Here is a 21,983-nt window from a genome sequence, read left to right as displayed (position 1 = left end):
AACAGACAAAAATACGAATAATAATAAAAAACGTCAGTTTTACCGTCGATTAAATGTTATATCTTCAGGCTGCATTCATTTATGAAAAAATAAAAAAAACACCAGAAGGCATACACAAAAAATTACAGCATTCTCAATCAGCAGATTAGATTTCAGATTAACCCTTTCCGTGCTAGGATTCTTGAAGAATTGTTTGTGTGTCTTTTTCTCATCTTTCAAACTTCAATGTTTATTGTAAATGCAAAATTCATATTTCTAGAAGACTACCCTTCCATTCCATGCAAAAAAATATACGTACTGGCATGGTTCCAAGTTGAAAGAATATTTCCTAATATTTTCCCACCGGACCTGACCTGCAAAATGCCGCATGATACATTTTTGCATTCTAAATGTTATTCAAACAAGAACTAATTTAGTATTTCGATTATCTCATATGTAAAATTATGAACATTTAAAAATAAAACTGGTAGATTGATACGGTGAAATTCCATGGTAAAGGTATACATGTTTCGAATTGCTTTAAATTGTTACAATGTTCGAATACTGGTATCGGAATGAGTTGGTAGTGTAATAACTTAGTCCGAAATACGTATGGCCATGAATGAGTTCAAGTATAAGTAACAATGGGAATCAGAAACGTATTTGCACCAGTGCAGCCACATATTTGTGGTGGATAAAAGATCAAGATTTTGGTACAAAAAGTGGGCACATTTCAGGATCAAAAGCAGTATATAACTCCACACTTGTATAAACACTGCACTTATTACACAAAATAAACATTTCCCTTCTAATGTATTAAGTTTTTTCATGGGTAAAGGAGTCCTTTGCTTCTCAAATATTTACCACAGGATTAATCGATTTTCCATGGTTTGCATAACCCACAGGATAATTCAGATTTCAGAAACTATAAATTTTGTGTTTAAGAGTTTATTTCGCATTTGCAGTGCATTTCGTATCATTTCGTGAGAAAACATGGTAGAAAAATATACCTGTGTGATGAAATTTTCAAAAATATGAAAAATGAAAATTACAGTGTGTTATTTCATATTTCGTGTCTTCATCAAATATGAAATACGCATGCCTCTGTGTATCAGTATCAATATTTATCAGCTTAGGTAGATGTTCTATTAACTCCAGCCCTTACAAAAAATAAGATAGAAGTGTTCCCTCCTCCAATCTCTGGGAACGACACACACAGCCCTTCTCACACAAGTTTCTTATTTGTAACTTCCGAACTGCTCAAAAGTGACATGTAAGAATGACAACGAATTGACAAAATTTACTGCAGATGGTTTGCTTCACGTTCAACATATTTGAACATGAGATACAGTTTGTTTACGAGTCCTGTAAGTGAAGTCGATGAAGCACGGAAAGGGTTAAGAAGAAAGGAACGTATATTCATATGTTGAATAAAATTTCTAAGACAACAAACTGTTATATGCAAATGTTGCAGAGCCACATCTAAGTCTCGCACCTAACTAAACCAGCTATCAAAGACACAGAGAGAGCGTGGGGAACGTTTACCTGTATGAAGTGAAGCACTATCATCTGATATGCAAAAGAAGGTAAGCATGGCTTACTACTTTAGTCTTTAGAAGTATGCATACAAGGATATAAATATATACACAAATACAGCAGAAAGATACAAACTCTTGATAGATGTAGACCGGTAATAAAATTAAACATATTTTTTTCATAATGTACATAACAATTAAAAACTACACACTTTCTTAAAAGATTACATAACCAAAAAAAGAACATCTAAAACCATGAAAAAAAATCTTACAAGTGGGACTATTGTGCACATACAGTTTAGTGTTTCCGCATTGTGAATTGCATGTTTTTTGTTTCTTTTTCGATTAATTTCGAAAGCCCACTGCCTTCATTAACTGAGGATGCAATGTCTGGAACGGAGATGGTAGTGTATCATCAGCATCCTTTGCCGTTTCTTGCCTCTGGCAACGAGTGTGTCACTGCTTTCGAAATTAATCGGGGAAAAAAACATTCATTTCACAACGTAAAAACAGTAAACTTTACTTGTGCAATACAAAAACTGTGTTTACTGCATCCAACATGCAGTGCAAGTAAATTTATTCATTTGATATTTCAAAGCTCTAACAGTTTCTTAATCAGGGATATTCAGGTATTAAAATGCAGGGTGCACACAAATTATTGGTCAATTTTGTAAGGCCATATTTTCACCAATACGAGGTTCACTATTTATATTTCGAGCCTTGGCAACACTGATTGAAGTTAGGCATGATTTGACGTTTGCACGGAATTGTCTGGCATTATTGACCATAACGTACTTCAAATGTTTTGTCAATAGCTTCATTTGTGTTGTTTATGTTGCCTTGGAGATTGCACGACAACAATAAAATGGAATTTACTCGTGAACATATTCGTGCGATGATTTTTTACGATTTTCGACGTGGATTATCAAGACAAGAGTGCATCGATCAACTTACTTCCACATTTGGCGACGAAGCCCCATCCTTTGCCACTGTCAAACGCTGGTATAACGAATTTAATCGTGGCCGCCATTCGCTCACGAACGAGATTCGCGAAGGTCGTCCAAAATCAGTTGTTGTTCAAGAAAACATTGATGCTGGGCAAAACCTAATACTGCAAGATCGTCATGTGACATACTGTGAGATTGAGGCAACCATAGGCATTAGTTTCACCAACATATATAAAATATTACATGATCATTTAGCTGTGAGAAAGGTATGTTCTCGTTGGATCCCACACAATTTGACAATAACTCAAAAAGACGCTCGCGTCAATTGGTGCAAACAAATGCTCAATAAATACAATCGTAGTGCTTCAAAAGACGTATATAAGATTGTAACACGTGACGAATCATGGATATATGCATATGAGACGGAACGTAAACAGCAGTCGACTGTATGGGTGTTTCAAGATGAACCCAATCCAACAAAAGTTGTTCGCGCTCGAAGCACATCGAAACAAATGGTCGCCTGTTTTTTTCGGGAAAACTGGTCATGTGGCAACTGTGCCTTTAGAGGAACGTGGAACGGTCAACTCTGAATGGTACACAACAATTTGTTTGCCAGAGGTCTTCGGTCAAATACGGAAAACAAACAAATGTTGTCGGATCATTCTTCATGAGGACAATGCCAGCTGTCACATATCTCGTCTAACAACAGACTTTACGAACAGTCAAAAAATGGAATTGATGGGTCATCCGCCGTACAGTCCTGATTTGGCATACAATGACTTTTTCTTGTTCCCGAATGTCAAGAATAAATTGCGTGGACAACGATTTTCGTCGGCGGAAGATGCCGTTGATGCGTTCAAAAACCATATTATGGAGGTGTCTCAAGAAGATTGGAAAAACTGCTTTGACAAATGGTTCGAACGAATGCAAAAGTGTATTGACCATAAAGGAGAATACTTCGAAAAACAATAAAGCAGTTTTCAATGCCAAATTCCTGTTTTTTCATTGTTAGGCTCAAAATATAAATAGTGACCCTCGTACTGAAGAGAAATATACCATTTGAAAGAGGATTTTTAGCAGTTTCACACAAACCTTAAATGCATTTGACATGCATCCAACGTGCGGTAATGACCTTAAATGCATTTGACATGTGTCCAATGTGTGGTGAAATAGATGTTGAAGTACTCTCATTCTCGTCACACCTTCTCAAGAATGCCTTTTGTGACATTTTTGATGGCGGTGTAATTTCACTTTCACACTTCTGGCAGTGTCCATGGAACTGCAGGAACTTTTAAACATTGTTTTTGATGAAACCCCACAGAAAGATATCACACAGTGTGAAGTCCGGTGACCACGGTGGTGCATCAACATCGCTCTCAGAAATGCCATACAAGATATGCTTGAGGTGTGGTGAGAATAGCAGCACTCCCTGGAAATCTGTTGCCACATGTTGGACGCATGTCAAATGCATTTAAGGTATGTTTAAAACTGCAAAAGTTTCTGTTACAAGTGGTAGTAGTATGATGAATGTCTGGTCAGAAACGGTGAAAATATGGTCTTACAAATTCGACCAATAATTTGTGTGCACCCTGTACATTCAAGACAGCTAAAAGGGTAGAACAAATATGAAAAGAGAAAAGACAGGATCATATTGGTAGCCTTTTCAAAGCAGCTAAAGAGATAGGTTTGGAAGTTAACAAAGAGAAAACTAAATATATGCTTACAGGCCGGCACCAAGTGGTAGGTAATAATCAAAATCTAATTATTGATAACAGTTTCCAAATAAAAGTACTTAGGAGTAATACTAACAAATGAAAATGATATTAAAGAGGACATAAAAAGTAGGCTTAATTCAGGAAAGACATGTTACTTTTCTCTTCATAAACTTTTGTCTTCTCGTTTAATATCTAAGAAACTAAAAGTTAAAATATACAAAACAGTAATTTTGCCAGTATTATTATATGCATGCGAAACTTGGCCCCTTACACTGAAAGAGGAACATAAATTGAGAGTATTTGAAAATAAGATCTTTAGAAAAATACCTGGACCTAAAAGGGATGAGGAGACAGGTGAGTGGAGAAGGTTACATAATTTAGAACTACATAATTTGTATTCATGTCCAGATATTATTAGAATGATTAAATCAACAAGGCTTAGGTGGGCAGGCTATGTGGCACGAATGGGAGAGGAAAGAGGAGTTTACAGGATTCTTGTTGGGAAACCGGATGGTAAGAGACCTGTAGGAAGGTCAAGACGAAGATGGACGGATAACGTTGAGATGGACCTAAGGGAAATCGGTAGGGATGGAAAAGAGTATATAGATCTTGCTCAGGATAGGGACAGATGGAATGCCTGTGTTGCTGCAGCCATGAACCTTCGAGTTTAAGAAGGCTATGGAGTTAGTTAGTTAGTCATATTGGTAGCCCTTTCATCATATCTGACGATTTTTTAAAAACATTACCTACCTTTCCCTTTTTAATTCCTGAGGAAGAAACTGGTAGGGGTTTTGAAATGTCAGAATAGGGCACAATCACTCATAAAGTGCAGGTTTTTTTAATAATATTTTTAGATGAATTTAAATTTTCACAAATTAAAAATAAAATTATCAATTATGGTGCATTTAGTAAATAGAGGTGGAGAGCTGATCATTGTGGCAGGGTTTCCTGTATAACAAAGTAATTGATTAACAATCCAAACCTATCTTACCAGATAACTAGATTTTATCTGTGACCAAGAGTTCTTCGATCACCACTCATACTTATCTCACGTTTCAAGTCAACATTTATCCACTTCTCAGCAATCCAGTCAGTAACTGTACAATTGCAACTGCTCATGTAATAATAGTGGTACTAGGGAAAAACAGCCAAGATTCTGAGAAAACTATGACCAATGTTACTTCTCAAAAACAGGTATGAGTTGGCAACACTTGTCCACCACTTGAAAATGTAACGCAAAAAACAGTCAAACAAGCTACCTTAATCCTCCATTACTCATGCGGCGTCTACGAGACGCCAGAGAGTCTATCAGTAACGATAACTTCTGAAACAAGGTAGCTCTGGTATTCCCCGTCCCGGTACCTTTCTGGTAAGAGCAAATTATTATTCAGAACGAGTTACAACAGTTCAAGTTTGTGTGGTGAGAAGTTATTAGTGATATTGTCTGCACAGGGTCTCTCAAACGCCACACGAATACTTGTGTTACAAAATCATACATACAACATTTGTTATAAAACAAAAGTTCTAGAAACAACAAGGCTAATAATGTGTTTTATCCACCTAAAAATGTAAGTTGTGTATTTTAGAACACTCAATGTATATTTGTATTTCTGTATTTGTTGCATTTGTGCCCAAAACAAATAATGTGTTTTATCCAACTAAAAATGTAAGTTTTGTTGTGTATTGTTAAAGTTTTTTATTCTTTATATGTAGGTTTTGTATATTTTTAATAAATATATTGGTTTGAAATACAATTGTGTTCGTGCTTCGGTTCATCTGAACCACAAGAAATATGTTCTCAACGGAGGTCATCGCGTGAGTCTGTCAGATGCCACACGAGCATCGGTGTTAGGAACATTGGCACGAGCAAGGGAGGGTTAAGCAATTAATAACAAAAAAAGTTATATTTTGGACTTAACCTTTCTTTTGTTTGTGAATATGCTTTAGACATGAAGTTTCGTGTTACTTATTGCATATCAGTTGCAATGAATTCTGTTGACTAGTAATTAAGGATGACAGACAAGTAGTTTATGCAAAGTACAACAGAGCATTTGATTGAACTCCAAGTTTGGTACAACCTTATGCATACGATTTTCAAAACCCACAAATTCAGTTTAACAAGTCACAAGCAAAGCAACACAATACATAAGCAGTACCCAAAAGAATAATATAGACAGATGTAATATACAGAATCATATCCACTATTTTATACTTTACGTAATGCAAAAAACAAATGTTAAGTGGTCACATCATCTGTTGCGAATCTAACAAATTAGAATATTCTATGGTTCTGTGATAATTTGGGGGGAAAAGTCATTGGTGAGAGAGACGTCATGTCCAAATGAACATTAACACTCTAGTTGTTACATCATCTTCTTCATGAAAAAGTACAAACTGAAAATTCTTAGGGAAGAAGTTGAGTACATATATCAGCAGCTAGCATATTTACTCTTCAAATAAAACAACTTTTTAATACTACAGGAGTACCAACCGTAAAGTAAAATTTTGGGTAAGTTCATTTTAAGCCCATTTTATCCATGGATAGGCTAGCTGGGACAAGACCTGCAGTTTAAGGTGGAATCTGAAGTACTGTATAATGTGCCTTCATTGGGAATCAAACTTGAGATTTGTTGATGACCATGCAACAGTGTTAGCAACTATACCATGTAAAGAAAATGTAGATGGCTTCTCTTGACTTATACACCTCAGATGGAATGATTGATTGATTTAGTTTATTTTACTTCGCGTTTTGTGCATCTTGGCTAATTTGCGAAGATGGGGATGAGTGATGAAATGATGAAATTGATGAATGGACATTCACAAACAACCAAGCCCGACAGGGATTCAAACCTGGGACCCTTAGCGTAGCAGCGCGATGTGCTAACCACTCAGCCACAGGGTCGGGCTCAGATGGAATGAGTTTCACTATTTTTTTGACTTATTAACCCTCCGTTGGCGACACCGAGTGCTGCAATTTTTATAATTTTCAATTATTTCCGTTACCAGTGCAATAATGGTTGGGAAAGCACCATGTAACTTATCTTCGCTCTTCCTCCAAAAACGTAGAGGCATTGGTGCCTTTTTTCTGTCCTCCTTTCAGTTGCGCTCATGCCTCTGGAGTGACCGGTCCTCTTTTGGTGGTACTCTGTATCGTGCATGGGAACATTTCACATCACATCACAGCACACCAGTCATGAATTTGGAGGAAATAAGAATAATAAAACCACGGTACGTTGTTCGGAATGGAAATTATATATTCAGAAACCATTCCAGTATCCATACGAAATGTTAAGAGTTGTCAAAATAACGATATTGAAAAGTGACAACATTCGGTTCGTTATATTTGAGTCAGTATGTCTTTTCTTATGTACGAGAACGAGAAACAAATTGAAATTTGAACATTTAAAAAAATATTTTGTAAGTTTTTCGAGGTGTGTTTTCTACATTTGATTGCTTTCTCTGCGAGTCAGTAAGATTTTGACAGAGAGTTTTGGAACAAATAGTTCCTTTCTATGCCCATATAAGTTGTACGATTTCAATTTGATTTGAAAAATACATTGAAAATTTTTGAAAAAATATGTTGATATTTTTTGAAAAATGCGTTGTAAATCGAAGACTCTTTCATTTATTTTTACTATTTTAATAACTGATAAAAATGTCCGAAATGGACATGTTTGCGTTCATTTCCAGTAAGTGCTAGTGTAATTCAACCTCGATTTGCATCAATAATTCATGTGCCCTGCAATTTGCTATATCACCCAATCTATGGCCGGTAACGCAACATTACTCTGTGACTTTTTACATGGGCTTGTCTTTATATAAATATATTGTGTTTACATGCCTCTTTAACCAAAAGATTTACCAGAGCTTTGACAAAGAATCATGGATGCAGTTGCTACCAACAGCACTGTGTGGCCTGAGCTAGATAGAACAACCGACGTCTGTCAAGTCACCAAGGAAGGGCATATCAAATATTTAAAAGGTGGGTTAAAAACTTCCGATATTTACTCTATTCACGGACATGCTTCATAACCCTTGGGTGAGTTGGCCCATGAGCTACCACTTCTGAAAGCCCAAAGGGACTTATGAAATGCCCTGTAGATATGAAATTGGTCAAACTGATTGATTGAATTGATTTATTTTACTTCACTTTTCTGCCACTTTTGGCTAATCGCGAAGATGTGAATGGTGATTAGATGAAAACAATGAAAGGACAATTACAAACATTTATGGATAACACAACACAAACCCCACAGAGGAATCAGATGCCACAGACTTGCTAAAGTGTAAATCACCAACCCTGAAACCTTCTGTAAACAAACCATCTCACCAATTCGATGTATCACTGAACACTGAGACCTTTCCGCATGCATAGAACTCGCCATGTTGAAAGTGGCACTACTTCCTTGCCGTTTAGATGATTATTTTTAGAAAATAACCAATGTTATAAAATATCATTATGTACACAAATCTCTAAGCTCATTGAAAGTTACAATGCATATTCCTACAAAATGTTCACACTTATCTTGCCTTGCCATGTCACGAAGTTATTTTACTAAGTGCACTATATTTGGAGGAACGAAAATCGTTATTATTCCAACCGCAATAAATTTATGAACTATCTTTGTCTTGTTTTGATCATGATCATCAATATATTTATTGGACTTACAGCATTGCATATGGATGTTTATGCCCATTATATATTTTATTTACATAAGATACAATTTACATAAAATCTACAAACAAATTTCAAATCCACTCCTATCTATATCAAACCTTAGACATATACATTACCATGTTATATAACTTTGTCTAAAAAAATGCAAGTAAAATGCAAGTAAAATATATTCAAAGAAAGAAGCCAAATTTATGGGAAATGATTACTGGTGCAGAGAGTTAACCATAAAGGTGAAGCAATAAGTACAAAAGAAAGAGCATTGGGTTTAAAGTGAGATGTGATTTGCAGCAGCGTATCCCATACTACAAATTGGCTGTTGTTTTACCTTACGTAATGAATCCTGCAACAACGTTGGATTTTCGTGTGGATTATTTTACTTCTATGAGTTTGCAATGCTTTCTGTATGCACGTGGTTTTGTTTACAGAAGGTCTCAGGGTTGGTGATTTGAACTTCAGTCTCCAAAAATGCAGTTCAGGGTGTACTACATGGAAGGGAGGTTGGCATTTGCGTGTCTTTGTAAAGGGTCACTCCTTTCACTCCAAATTGGTCAAATCTTGAAAATTTTATTTCTCATATAGTCTACAGTTGATACAAGCATAAAAACACAGTTTATTGTTGTGACGTTTCAGGAGAACACATGCTTTGCTTGCGTTTCTCCCTTCCCTTGAAAAAACTGTATTAATGTTTGTAACAACCGTAGACTACAAGAGAAATAATTCTACAATGCAAGCAATGCGTACATATGAGAAAAATTATTGAAAATTTTAACAGTAAACTAATACCCTGATATGACACAATTGATTCATAAAGTCAGTTCAGATCCTCTTTAAAAATCCCATCCATGATGCCTGCAAATCACATAAAATTCATATAACTATGTGACAACATAGCTAACAATTACATAGAGAGAAAAGAATTTTCCAGTCCCATTGGCCAATAGTACAAACATTAACTATACCAGCACATATAACAGTAGTTATAAAATACTAAAAAATATATAAGCAAATACACACCTCAGGCTGGGATGAGCTATCTTCGGCTGGGGTCACCGGTTCTGCAGCTGCCGGCTGAGAATCTTCAGAGTCCGGGGCCCTATCCTCTTCTGATTTGATGTCATCGGAGTCAGCTCCGCTTCCTGTTCCCTTCTGCCGTTCCTCCCGTTCCTTCTTCAGGAGTTCATACTGGCGCTCCACCATGCGTTGGAATGTGTCATCGTCCACTGCACGCTTGCAATGCTGGTTTAGAAATTAAAAATAAGTAAGTGCAAGAAACTTGCCAAGACACTGAAAGCAACGAGTCCATACAATAATTAAAATTAAGGCTGAGCTGATATTGTGAGTCTGCAAAAATGAAGCGTGACACTTTCGAGGAATCTAATTATCCAGGAAATTATGCAAAATTTGAAGTTTCCATTGAATTTGTATCAATATTATGTAAAAAAAAAACTATTTTATGACTACATCAGTTTCTTTCTTATATTATCATGTAATTTCTTAATATTTTAAAGTAAAACTCTGGTAAATTGATACTTATATATAGAGTGAAACACTCACTCACTAAAATTAATCAATATTTTGAACCATTTCAATTTTCAAACACTGGTATCGGTTCAAAGTGGTATCGACTCAGTTCTAATAAAAATACAATGGTTATTTTTTAAGTAAGGTCCATTTTGCAATAAAAATGAAGTAAGTTTTTCAAAAAACATTTATTTTCTGAATTTACATACACTTCTCTATTTTTCTACATACGTTCCTTGCCGGTTTAAACATTTATCGTAACGAACTACAAGTTTTTGGATACCCTCATAGAACTCTGCCGCCTGTGATGATAGCTAATTACTCACGGTCGTTTTCACTTCTTCATCAGTGTCTAAACGCTAGATGCAAGGTCTGGAATGTGTGGCAGATGATCGAATAGCAAAAAGATTTGATTATATCTTGAGTTTGAGCCACAGCATGTGGCCTTGCATTGTCATGAATCAGTACGACACCGGCTGACAACATTCCATGCCCTTTGATCTGGGTGGGAGGTATTCGCTCATCTGCCATACAGTCCAGGCCTTGCACCTAGCGACTACCACCTCTTCCGCCATCTGAAGTCCTGCCTGGGCGGCAAGTGTTTAGACACTGCTGAAGAAGTGAAAACGATCATGAGTAACTGGTAGAGGCACATATTTTTGGTAAATAAAAAAGCAAAATTTCGGTACAAAAACAGTCAATTTCGGGTTCAAAAGTGGTAAATAAAATTAAATGTTGCTGTTATAGCGGTGAAAAAGTGGTATATAAAATGACAATTTGGTTTTAAAAATGTGAATATAATCCAAAATTTGATTTAAAAACTGCACTATTACATAAAATAAACATATCCCTTGTAATAGCACATTAAATCATTACCTGAATATTAAGTTTATTCCTGTACCAAATGTTTGCAGCAGAATGAATCAATTTTCCTTGAATTGCATAACTCACAGCATAATTGTGACTTTAGAAAGTGTTGCGTCGGTATATAAATGGTAAATTTCGTGTTTAAGAGTCTATTTCGCATTTTGCAGTTCATTTCGCATCATTTCGTGACAAAAGAGGGTAGGAAAATGCACCTCACACCTTTCAGAAACATGAAAAATTAGCATTACAATGAGTTATTTCAAATTTCGTGTTTTTGTCAAAAACGAAATGTGCATGCCTCTAGTAACTGGCTATCATCACAGGCGGCAGAGTTGTATGAGAGTATACAAAAACTCGTAGTTCGTTACGATAAATGTTTAAACTGGCAAGGAAATTGTATAGAAAAATAGAGAAGTGTATGTAAATTAAAAAAAAAAAAACATTTCCTTACTTAGTTTTTATTGCAAAATGGACCTTACTTAAAAAATAAACCTCGTACATTTGTTTATGGATAAGAAACAATAAAGTTCTTAGTCCTACCTGAATTAAAATCCGTAAAGAACTGTACGAAGATACTGGCCTTTTATCTTCGTGTTTTTTTTTTTCTGTTTGCTTAATGCAATGCAACTAAGCCCCACGACAAGTTAAGTTTGCAGGAACTTTTCGCATATATAGACCCAAACGAGCGGCCAGAATATAGTGCCGCTGCAATGCTGCTGATTTTCTCACTAGTCTGTGACATGAACAGCCCAGCGGTTGAGGCATGACTGGCACGGAAGATGCTGAGCGCCGTGTTCATGTGGATTAATATGTAAAACCTGCTGCAAACTTAACCTGTCGCGGGGTTTAAGAGTATGTAAGGTATGCTATCACATTTGAAGAAGGTAAAGTTCTTGCCTACTGTTCATGTTACCAGAGGGAGGGAGAGAGATATAATAGTGGAAGCAAATATGATGAGGCAAAAGATTAAACACAAAAGACAATTAAATAGCTAGATATGCCTGCAACCTTCCCTAAGATCAAATTCCAGCATTCAGTTGGACAGAATGACAAGAGGGCCAACAAGGGTTTCACCCTTGCAACCCCGTGAACCAGCTCAGTACTAGTGTTTACCTTTTTCAGTTCGTCTTGAAATGTCTCGCTCGCCTCCAGAAATTTTCTCTTCTTGGCTTCAAATTTCTCTTCAATCTGCTGAAGCTCAGCTTCAAGTTTTTTCTGTGCAAATGGAAAAAAGACCTGATTACGCACTGAACAAAGCAACACAAAAAAATGACATCAATATGAAAATCTCACTAGTGACCAGTGGTCTTTACTGGTTAACTGCAACAATTTTTAATTATTGTACATATTTTTTATCATCTCCATCTAGATAAATTAGATTTAATAAAATAAAAGAGCAATGCAGGCATAAAATTAAAACAAAAACAAGAGTTCGACAGACTCAAATTGTCTGGAAGTTTTTATAATCTTCATAATATTTCAATCTTTACTTAAAATTGCACCTGGATTTTTCTTTACCCAAGGAAATTCCCTTCATGTAGCAGCACTGCCTCTCCCAAGCGCAGCAGAGAAAACAGGCAAAAACAAACAGCTTTTCCCAACCAACGTTTTTTGCAGTGTTGAAACCAAGCACGTTGGCCACATGTTTTTCAACAGCCGTTTGCCGCTTTCTCTTCAACTAATTCACCCTCCTGCATACAACCAGGGAGGAAACTAGATCATCAACCAACCGTCTGCATTGGACAAGAGATCAGTGGCTTATATAAAACATTATTTTCCTGTAGTTTACGGTTATTACAAGCATAAGAAAACAGTTTTTTCTTTGTGACGTTTCAGGAGAACACACGCTCCTTTCATCAGACATTTATTTTCATTTTGACTAAAGATACAGTTATAACAATGGTTAGTAATTTTTAAACAAAAAGAATCTGTTATATAATGGATGTTGTCAATGTTACATTGTTGTAATATAGCAACTTAACTGTGAAAAAAACAGTCTATTTTTTTAAATTATGAATCCCAAATATCATCAGGTAATTCAAATTCATCATTGTTTTCACAAAGTCTCTTGATGTTTTCTGTTACATTAAATTTTAAAGATGGTGGCTTACTCCATTTGTGAAAAAGAAAACTCCACACTGGATCTATGTTACCATTTTCATTATTTAATTTATTCCAGTGTTCTTCTGCAATGAACGAGGCTTCCCAGACATTCAACTCTGTGTTTCCCGTTAATCTTTTTAAAACCCTTCTCTTTTTAATCAAATGCTTCTCTTCGATGATATGAGTTGACAAACCTGTTCTTGGGTTTAGATTTATAATGTCCAAATCATGTTCGTGCCATCTTATTGCCATTTTCCTTGCTGTTTGTCCCACATAATCTTTTGAACATGAACAACTTATATTATACATTCCTGTGGTTTCCACATCTGGTAGCGAGTTTCTCATTTTGAATTCATTAAATGTACATTCCAAACTTCTTGGTGATTTAAAAACAATTTTGAAATTAAAACTTCTAAAAATTTTTGCAATTTTATGTGAGAATCCCTTGTGGAATGGAATGCACACAAATTTCTTTTCAACAGATTTTTCATCTTTGTCTGTATTTCTCTTTTCCTTTAGTTTTCTTGCAACTTGTTTTTTGATTTGGTTTATTCTGGTAGTGTGAAAGTCATTTTCTTTTGCTATATTAAAGAGCCTTTCTTCTTCATTTTTGATATCCTCATTATTAGAACATAGTCTTTGTGCTCTCAGGAAAAAATTTAAAAATATGTTATCCATTGTTATACGCGAATGTTCTGATTTGGCATGGATGTATTTTTCCCCCGCTAATTTTTTTCTATGGACTGATGTTTGAATTATTGAGTCAGTTGTCTTAATTTGCAGATCAAGGAAAGAAATTACATTGTTATTCATGGGTTCGCAAGTGAATTTTATGCGACGATGTGATTCATTTAACGATTTAAATACGTCCATGATGGTGTTCTCATTTTTAGCAATAATTAGCACATCAGCTACATATCTGATGTAGAGTTTGATATCCGCACCTATGGCATTAACAATTGGAGATTCTATGTAATGAAGGAAAATGCTGGAGATGATTCCGGATACTGAGTTTCCCATTGATAGACCATTATTTTGCTGATAGATTTTGCCATCAAATATAAAGTAATTGTAATTTGCACATACAGTAAACCATCGAACCATTTCCCATGATTCTACTGGGTTAACCTTCATCTCAATAAGCCATCTGTGTAATGCATCTGTGGCACCTTCTATTGGGACACTAGGATATAAATTTTCTACATCAAAACTTGCAATACGATACTCACTATTCCAAACAATATTTTTTAGTTTCTGTTTCACTTCATATGCATTTTTAACACTGAATGGTGTTTGTTGTTTAATTATAGCAAGTCTTTCAACTAAATATTTGGATAGTTTGTATGCAGGATGTGTGAAAGTTGCAATGATGGGTCGTATTGGAGTTCCAGGTTTGTGAGTTTTTGGTAGTCCAAAGGCAATCGGCAGGGTTGAATTTTTGACAATGAGTTTTTTCTTCATTTCTCTTGGTATTGTGATACTGCTTTCAATTACTTTCTTTACCTCATTTATTATTTTAGTTATAGGGTTTCGAGAGGTTTCTGTGAAATTGTTTAATTTGAAACATTCTTCCATTTTTTCTTTATAGTCCTTAATTCGGATAAGGACAGGTTTATTTTATTTGATGGCAAAATCTATCAGCAAAATAATGGTCTATCAATGGGAAACTCAGTATCCGGAATCATCTCCAGCATTTTCCTTCATTACATAGAATCTCCAATTGTTAATGCCATAGGTGCGGATATCAAACTCTACATCAGATATGTAGCTGATGTGCTAATTATTGCTAAAAATGAGAACACCATCATGGACGTATTTAAATCGTTAAATGAATCACATCGTCGCATAAAATTCACTTGCGAACCCATGAATAACAATGTAATTTCTTTCCTTGATCTGCAAATTAAGACAACTGACTCAATAATTCAAACATCAGTCCATAGAAAAAAATTAGCGGGGGAAAAATACATCCATGCCAAATCAGAACATTCGCGTATAACAATGGATAACATATTTTTAAATTTTTTCCTGAGAGCACAAAGACTATGTTCTAATAATGAGGATATCAAAAATGAAGAAGAAAGGCTCTTTAATATAGCAAAAGAAAATGACTTTCACACTACCAGAATAAACCAAATCAAAAAACAAGTTGCAAGAAAACTAAAGGAAAAGAGAAATACAGACAAAGATGAAAAATCTGTTGAAAAGAAATTTGTGTGCATTCCATTCCACAAGGGATTCTCACATAAAATTGCAAAAATTTTTAGAAGTTTTAATTTCAAAATTGTTTTTAAATCACCAAGAAGTTTGGAATGTACATTTAATGAATTCAAAATGAGAAACTCGCTACCAGATGTGGAAACCACAGGAATGTATAATATAAGTTGTTCATGTTCAAAAGATTATGTGGGACAAACAGCAAGGAAAATGGCAATAAGATGGCACGAACATGATTTGGACATTATAAATCTAAACCCAAGAACAGGTTTGTCAACTCATATCATCGAAGAGAAGCATTTGATTAAAAAGAGAAGGGTTTTAAAAAGATTAACGGGAAACACAGAGTTGAATGTCTGGGAAGCCTCGTTCATTGCAGAAGAACACTGGAATAAATTAAATAATGAAAATGGTAACATAGATCCAGTGTGGAGTTTTCTTTTTCACAAATGGAGTAAGCCACCATCTTTAAAATTTAATGTAACAGAAAACATCAAGAGACTTTGTGAAAACAATGATGAATTTGAATTACCTGATGATATTTGGGATTCATAATTTAAAAAAATAGACTGTTTTTTTCACAGTTAAGTTGCTATATTACAACAATGTAACATTGACAACATCCATTATATAACAGATTCTTTTTGTTTAAAAATTACTAACCATTGTTATAACTGTATCTTTAGTCAAAATGAAAATAAATGTCTGATGAAAGGAGCGTGTGTTCTCCTGAAACGTCACAAAGAAAAAACTGTTTTCTTATGTTTGTAATAACCGTAAACTACAGGAAAATAATTCTATCATGCAAGCAATGCGTACATACAAGAAAAACTATTATATAAAACAGTCTCCAAGTTCTATAAATTACTTAAATTCAGGTGTAAAAGCATGTTTTAATAATTTGCATAATATATAATGAGCAACTCTCCATATATTAACCTTTAGCCACTCGAGCCTCTTTCGCATGTAACCCCCTTGTCGCTCGACCAGTTTTATAAAAATGACTGTAGATCGAACGATAATTGCCGTAGACAGAAAATTATATATCGTTTTACTCTGAATGAACCATAGATTCGGACTATATAAAATTTATGCACATTCGGCATATATATGCAGGGAGGGGGATGAACCTGAAAATTCAAGAATTTCTTTGAAAAAAATTGAGGTTTCACCCCCATCCCGCCAAAAAGTACAAGACATTGTAACAATACACATGGAAATAATCGCTAGAGTTTTAGGAACATGAAAAAGATTGCACTATTATCATATGACCAATAGAACACTACTTGTACCCCCAAAACGACATGCCTGCGTGCCACTAACTCTTTCAGAATATACGGAACTGCACAGTTGGTCAAATAGTCATTGGGAAAGAAGTACAAATATGATGTCTTTTGTACTTACCTCTGCTGCTGCAACTCCCATACTTAGTCTGGAGCCATGACTCTCACTGATGGTACTCCATAAAACACGGCTCCAGACACAGTGGCACATCACACGCGATGCAGTGGCACCTGTTGCAGCGTTTGGTTCATGGCCCGCACAGTGCACATTGTCGCTGTTCTCTTACCATTTTTGGGAAATGGCAGAAGCCACGAACCTCGTACCACTTAATGTGTGTAGAAGATGGTGTTCTGGCCCCAGATGGTCCGGGCCGTGCCACTGCTAGTCCAGGGGAGAGGAATTGTTGTCAATATGTCGAGCCTTCAGTCCAGTCTGTCCTAGGAAAGGTTGCAGGTTGGGAGATGTCCTTCCAGTTTGGGGTGGGGGTTGCCAGTCAACAGGAAAGGAGGGGGAACGTATGTCACATCTTTGTCAGAGGGAATGTATAGTTGTTCGTCTTCCCACTCGGAGTCCGTGTCCATTGCCTCAAGCTCATCTTGAATTTAATCCAAACTGAGATCACTTGGAGAAGCCATGGTTGACTATAAGCATTTTGGAAACACTGCAGGCACTATTAGCCCTAATGACACTTGAACAGCTCGTTCCCACAAACGTGCACACACTCAAACTAATTGATGAGGTCGTATAACAAACTTCACACAAAGTTCACTGATGCAGGCATGAAACCACCACGATAGCCAGGAAAGTGGTGACGAAAGCATGCCAAATCTTCCCCCTTCTTGTATCTGCGGCACCTTTCTATTTTTAGACAATGCAGGTCACATTGCAGCAACTTGAAAAACATGTGCTTGGCAACAAAGACCTGTTTTCGTCTTGCTTTCAAACTTTTCTTTGTAATAGCGGTTTTCCTCAACCCCTCTCCACTCCCATCTCTTGTGACAACACAGGGAAAATTCCTTGTGACCTTGGGTACCAAGAAGCAAACTTTTCACCCATCTAGTTTCCAGTCGTGGAAGAAAAGAATTGCTAACAAATCTGGCATTTGTTTGTCAGAATTATTTTCCTTTGTGAGGAAGCTGCACAAAAAAAGCTGCCATTTTCCCACCTTTTTTGTTCGATACCAAGACGTGCAAGAGTCATAATTGTTTAATATGTGTGTTAACAATAATGTAAAAGAAGAAAATCACAAATCCAGCCAAAAATAGCGACATTATAACGTAAAACTACTAGCAAGCTAGAGGATCTTAATCGAGACGTTCGGGATGCAAAAGGTTAAAGTTAACCCTTAGACGACCGAAATGCAATGTAATTGCTTGTGACTTGCCATTTCTGATCCAAAAAGTCTGTGGCCTTAAGACAACTCCTCAACAAATGACCTACCACAAAAATGTAATAGGGTCAAAATTAGTTATTGAACACAACAATGGGCTGGCAACCTTGGCAGTGGTTAGCACATCGCGCTACGATGCTAGGGGTCCCAGGTTCGAATCCCAGCCTTGGTGTGGATTAGTGTGCTGCATCGAGGCTTTTTTGCTCGATCGGCTAATAGTTCGCACGGATGACGCTAGATGGGTTACGAAATCGACTGTTTCTTCGCTCGAACAGGCAAACTATCACGAAGCCCAGTAGTTTGCATACAACCGTAATTTGTCTGTGGTAAGTGGGCCTTCAAAATTGTTTCGTGAAGAAAAGACGCAGTGAAATTGAAACTAAAGTGAACACATGTTAAAATGTAATTTAGTCTTTCTTACCAATACATAGCAATATATGAAAATGAATAGATGATTATGGGCTGAAACTACCAGAACAAATTTTACACATATATTTGTACGCTTATTGTCACATTGAAATGATATTTGATATTCTACATATTCGACCGAATCATGCTCGAGCGTGGGAGATTCGATAGAGTTTGAGCGAACGAAAGTGGTCCCATGCAGTACTCTAGTGTGGATGTTTGTGAGTGTCCATTCATCAATTTCATCATGTCATCACTCATCTCCATTAGCCAAAATTGGCACAAAAAGCGAAGTAAAATAAAGCAAATAAAAATAAACATAAGAATGGACCGAACACATTTTACAATAAATGAGAATCAAAAGATTCATTATTACCTCTTCTTAAGTGCACTTTATTCACAGACAGGCTAATCAGAACCGGACCTACAGTTTCAACTGGGATCCAAATCACTTTATACCTCCACTGGGAATCAAACACTATTCACATTTTGGTCAGAAATGCATATTCATTTGAGCAATAGCCAAACTCCAGGGCAGAGAGGTTAGCACAGTGCACAACAATGCTCGAAGCACCTGGTTCGAATCTTGGCCATGGGTGTTCTTTGCGAGTGTCCCTTCATCAATTTCATTTCATCGCTTATCCCCTTCTTCGCAATTAGCCAAAAGTGACAGAAATGCAAAATAAACCAAATCAATTAATCAACCAATTTTATAATTTAAAAATTACTTCTTAAGCACTGACTGGGAAAAGGGCTAAGTATTTTAATTTCACTTTTAATCTTATCAAAACCATGAAGTTCAAAACACACACTTACTTTACATAAGTGACGGCCAACTTCCTCTAAATTTGGGGCAGCTGTGTACAACTTTCAACATGGTGAGTATCATAGCCCTCATGGCAAAATGGAAAATTAAGTAACAATATACTGTCTTAATAGGAAAAGTTTGGAAAACATTGAAAATGTGGTCCGGGCCGGGCACTGTCACTGGTCATGTGATAAGGATATGTATTTGAGACATCTTGCTCTGTACTCAACTGACATTCCCCCCCCCCCTGGCCAGAAATAAAAATAGAAAAAAAAAGTACCCACCTGGTGCATTGTCAGAGACATAACTTGCCTCTTCAACACTTGCATTCTTGTTGTGGTGACTACAGATCTCACGTCCGGCACAACAGCATCAGAAAATATCTCATTTATCAAACGATGATTCCTCAGGTATCTAGCATAGGCCACATGCTTCACGGAAAAGCCATCGTCCTGATCTGCTCGAGAGAAATTTGTGGATTAAAGTTACGTGACATATAAATATTCTACTTTGGGTAATTGTATTATTACAGCATACTTTACATTTTTCATGGGGTCAAGTTTAAAAAAAAAGGCAGGAAAATGTAAAATATGGGAACATTGTATAGCATCTTGTTCTGTTGGAACCACGAGGATTGAATACATGAGACATTATGGATATTAGGGTAAAATTGCAAAATCCAAGTTGTGGGTATCAGCAGTTTTCCAAACATCTGTCCTATTCCAAAGCAATTTCAGAGTATTAGAGGCAAGGCAGACTCCTGTCACACATTGCATTACTTTCTACACCTCATATATGATGTGGAAAAATACGAGGTTTATTTTTTAATTAGGGGCCCATTTTGTGCTCACGGTGGCAACACTGGGTGCTTGGTTGTTTTGTGCATGTGTGTTAGTAACCGACATGCCTTGCATGCCGAGTGAATGATATTAACAGTGATCAGGTTTTTGACCACGAAAAATGTGAAAGCGGCAGATATTTATTGCCAGTCCCTCCACACCCCCAAAACAAAAGAACAATCCAAAGAATGGAGCCACACAACAAAACAACAATCCAAGGAATGGTGCCACACATCATCCACCACAATAGTGAAGTTCAAGCAAGCGACCTCCACCAAGAAACTCACCGTCTTCTGGGACAGGTTCGGGGTGCTTCTGATTGAGTTTCTGCCGAATGGACAAACAGTTAATGCAGCCGTATATTGCAACACACTCAAGAAACTTCGTTGAGCAATACAGAACAAACGACGAGGAATGCTGTCTTCCGGTATCATGTTGCTGCACAACAACACACTGCCACACAGTCACTCATTGACTCATTTGGCTGCAAGCGGATGGACCACCCTCCATACAGTACGGCTTTCTGACCTGGTGGCAGATTTCTTTGATGAGGGTCTACAAAAGCTCATTACCGCTATGACAAGTGTCTCAACAACTATGGGAACTACGTTGAGAAGTAGCTGAATGTACATATGAACAGCCACACATTTAATTAAATTTCTTCCTTTGCATGTTTTTGTTTTATTTTAAAACTGTCCCTAATTAAAAAATAAACCTCGTATAAAATCCAGGAATGGGAAATCGGGATTTAACTGTATAAACAATGAGTAATTCTTATAACTAGTATTTAAATCTTCTGATAATGAGAATTAATTCTAGAAACTATCTTTAAACTCAAACCTACAAGAAAATGTGATACATAAACACCCAATCTTTTTCAAAGTTGGTTAAAAGTCCATTTTATCCTCAGATATGCTAATTGGGACTGGACCTACAGTTTAGCGACAGCATAACCACTACACTCACGAGGGACCCTCCCAATATTACACATTGGTTCATGCAGATTTCAACATTACATGTAACAATGGTGTAAAGAATATCTGGTTTATCGACATTGCAACACACTGTTAATATCTATTTTACTGTGTTGACTAATTAGTTAACAAAATTCACAAACCAATTAATTAAAAAATGTGCACAAATTCAAAACATTTCAAAACCCTATGACTATGGTTGACTATGACTATGTTGATTTGCTTACCACCCCGATTAAATGCAAGCTAGAACATTATGCGATTCACATTACTCCTCTCATCAACAATTATGTACTATAAACGTTCAAAACCACGGAAGGAATTACGAATCATGCTGTACGAAATGTGTAAAGTTTCTTTCGGACTTTTTTATTTACCCTGTTTGTTCTTCAGGGATCTTCAATAAAATAAAATAAAATAAAATAAAAATAAAAAGGGGGTGCAAAATGTGATAGTAATCATATCACATTCCTTTCTTTAAAAATTAAGATTTTAATCCTACAGAACCAAATAACCGTCTCACCATCCTCATCTTCTGCTGGTTGAATGTCGATGCGACGATCGGCAGCCTTGCTCCCTCTCTCGCTTGAGGATCTCTCGTGGGTCTCCTTGTCCTCGGCCGCCTGTTGAGCTGCCATGGAATATAAGACATGCTCTGTACTTACCACAACCAACTCAGGATTAGAGTAATTCTCAACTTTTGGGCAGGCAGATACTG

At 36.4% G+C, this 21,983-nt stretch overlaps 1 protein-coding gene across 5 annotated transcripts in view; it reads right to left on the bottom strand.

Annotated features, from left to right (window-relative positions):
• LOC145999752 (uncharacterized) overlaps nucleotides 1-21,983 on the bottom strand; it is an 84,987-nt gene that overhangs the window by 16,231 nt on the left and 46,773 nt on the right. For all 5 annotated transcript variants that reach the window (XM_083137040.1, XM_083137039.1, XM_083137041.1 and 2 more), the window contains 4 exons: nucleotides 21,789-21,896; nucleotides 19,737-19,909; nucleotides 12,356-12,457; nucleotides 9,869-10,090 (listed from right to left, as the gene is read on the bottom strand). In XM_083137040.1, the coding sequence (XP_082993166.1) occupies nucleotides 9,869-10,090; nucleotides 12,356-12,457; nucleotides 19,737-19,909; nucleotides 21,789-21,896 (605 nt within the window). The remainder of the gene's footprint in view (nucleotides 1-9,868; nucleotides 10,091-12,355; nucleotides 12,458-19,736; nucleotides 19,910-21,788; nucleotides 21,897-21,983) is intronic.

Source organism: Lepisma saccharinum, chromosome 15, assembly GCF_977018435.1.
Source record: "Lepisma saccharinum chromosome 15, izLepSacc3.1, whole genome shotgun sequence".
Lineage (NCBI taxonomy): Eukaryota > Metazoa > Arthropoda > Insecta > Zygentoma > Lepismatidae > Lepisma > Lepisma saccharinum.
This window is presented reverse-complemented; position numbering and strand designations above follow the sequence as displayed.